We start from the raw sequence: 1,777 nt of genomic DNA, 5'->3' as shown, positions 1-1,777 counted from the left end.
CCCGGCTTGTCTCGCTGCCCAGCGATCCGTCCTAATGTGCTGCAGCCGTTTTCAGGGGACAGAAACGTGGAGACGGAGAGGTTCTGATGGGTTCTGATTGGATCCGGATCAGCTCAGGTGTTTCTGTAAATGTGTGATCAGAACCAGAACCCGCTCCAGGAGTGCGGCCTCACCTGAACGAGTCGACGTCCGAGTCGTGGTCGTTGCTGTGGGTGTAGCACACTCGGTGCGCCGCCACGTCCAGCTGGGTGAAGCGGGTCAGCGGGCGGCCGGGTCGGCGCGCGGCGTGGACCAGGCCGTGTCGGGGCGGGCCGGACACGGCGAACACCAAGTCCTCGGGTCGGCCCGCCGAGTCCAGCGCCAGCAGGACGTCGGTGTTCAGGACGAGCCGCTGTCCCTCCCGCAGGCGGACGGGCCGGGTCTGCAGGACGATCTGACCTGGAGGCGTTCACAGGAAGACCGATGTACTGAAACCGACCAGAACCAGAACTACTTCAGCAACTTGTGAACACTAAACACACTGACAAACACCAAAACGTCTAACGGGTCGAAACAACCAGGAAAACTAAAAACTCAAAGTGAAAACATTCATACACCTTGTTGAAAAAGTGGATCAGAACCAGAATCAAGCCAGAACCTGATCCAATTCCTGAGCCATTCATCAGTCTAAAAAGTTCTGACCCAGATCTGAGCTCCTGCCTCGCTCAGCAGCGTGCCGGGTTCTGGAGCGACCCGTGTTTGTGTTTCGGATCAGCACCCAGAGGAGCCGGGTCCACAGCTGCTGCGCCTCCTCCCCGTTAATTATTCACCGCCTAACAGGGCCGCCGGTTCTCACCTCGGCTCCTCCAGGACCGCCGGGCCCGGCGCCAGAAGGGCCGGGCCCGGCGGAACCGTGTTCACCCGACTGGTAAAAATGACAGGAAGGAGGCGCTAAATAATGCAGGACCTGACGGACCCGGGGGGCTGCAGAACCGGGTCTGTGGACATAAACTGGATCAGTTCGCTTTAAACACGTGTTGTGGATCCACTGAGTCGGTTCTGGTTCTGGTTCTGGTTCACTGAGGCTGACCTGGGTCCACCGTGCGAATGGAGATCAGGAAGCTCTGAGTTGGAGACTCGTTGTCCTCGTCGCTCAAGATGAACCGGAAGCTGTCATGACCTCTGAACCCGACGCTGCTGGTTCTGTGATGGTACCAGACCCGGTTCATCTCCACCTGTTCCTGAGTGAAGTTCTGACCCGCTTCAAGGTCCGTCCAGCTGGACTCCGTCTGCAGAAACAGAGGCAGAAGCTGAGCGGTGGGACAAAAACTCTTCAGCACCGGTCCGTTTGGGTCAGGGAACAGAACCTGGAAACCTTCCAAAGTAAGAGTGGAGCTCAGAGAGACTCGTCACCTTCAGTAGAAGTTTTCCAAATCTTGGTGCCGAGTTGATGAAGTAGAACACCTGGTGGGCAGGTGTGTCCAGATCAGCGGCTTCCAGAACCGCGCCGGAGATCAGTCTGCGCTGCCCAGAGTCCAGGTCCAGTCCGGCATTCCTGCAACAACAGACAAGTTGGTCTGGACCTCCAACAGAACCTCATCTGGAACCAGCTTCAAACACAACCAACCAAAACCCATCAAGTCTATCCAGCAGAACCAGAACCAGCCATCGTTCAGCCATCGCCCGCAGCGCTCTATTTACAGCACTTAAGATGGCCGCCGCAGCGCTCTATTTAGGCAGTAAAGATGGCCGCCGCAACGCTCTCTTTAGGCAGTAAAGATGGCCGCCGCAGCGCTCT

General features: G+C 57.4%; 1 protein-coding gene across 1 annotated transcript in view; it reads right to left on the bottom strand.

The window, feature by feature from the left end:
• Window positions 1–1,777, bottom strand: part of frem1b (Fras1 related extracellular matrix 1b) — a 47,119-nt gene that overhangs the window by 18,934 nt on the left and 26,408 nt on the right. Inside the window, exons 22-24 of the mRNA XM_017304249.1 lie at window positions 1,393–1,534; window positions 1,070–1,268; window positions 174–438 (exon numbers count right to left, since the gene is read on the bottom strand). Coding sequence (XP_017159738.1) covers window positions 174–438; window positions 1,070–1,268; window positions 1,393–1,534 — 606 coding nt within the window. The remainder of the gene's footprint in view (window positions 1–173; window positions 439–1,069; window positions 1,269–1,392; window positions 1,535–1,777) is intronic.

The sequence above is a fragment of the Poecilia reticulata genome, linkage group LG4 (genome assembly GCF_000633615.1).
Source record: "Poecilia reticulata strain Guanapo linkage group LG4, Guppy_female_1.0+MT, whole genome shotgun sequence".
Lineage (NCBI taxonomy): Eukaryota > Metazoa > Chordata > Actinopteri > Cyprinodontiformes > Poeciliidae > Poecilia > Poecilia reticulata.
Note: the sequence above shows the minus strand (reverse complement) of the source record. Positions and strands in the feature narration are given on the sequence as shown.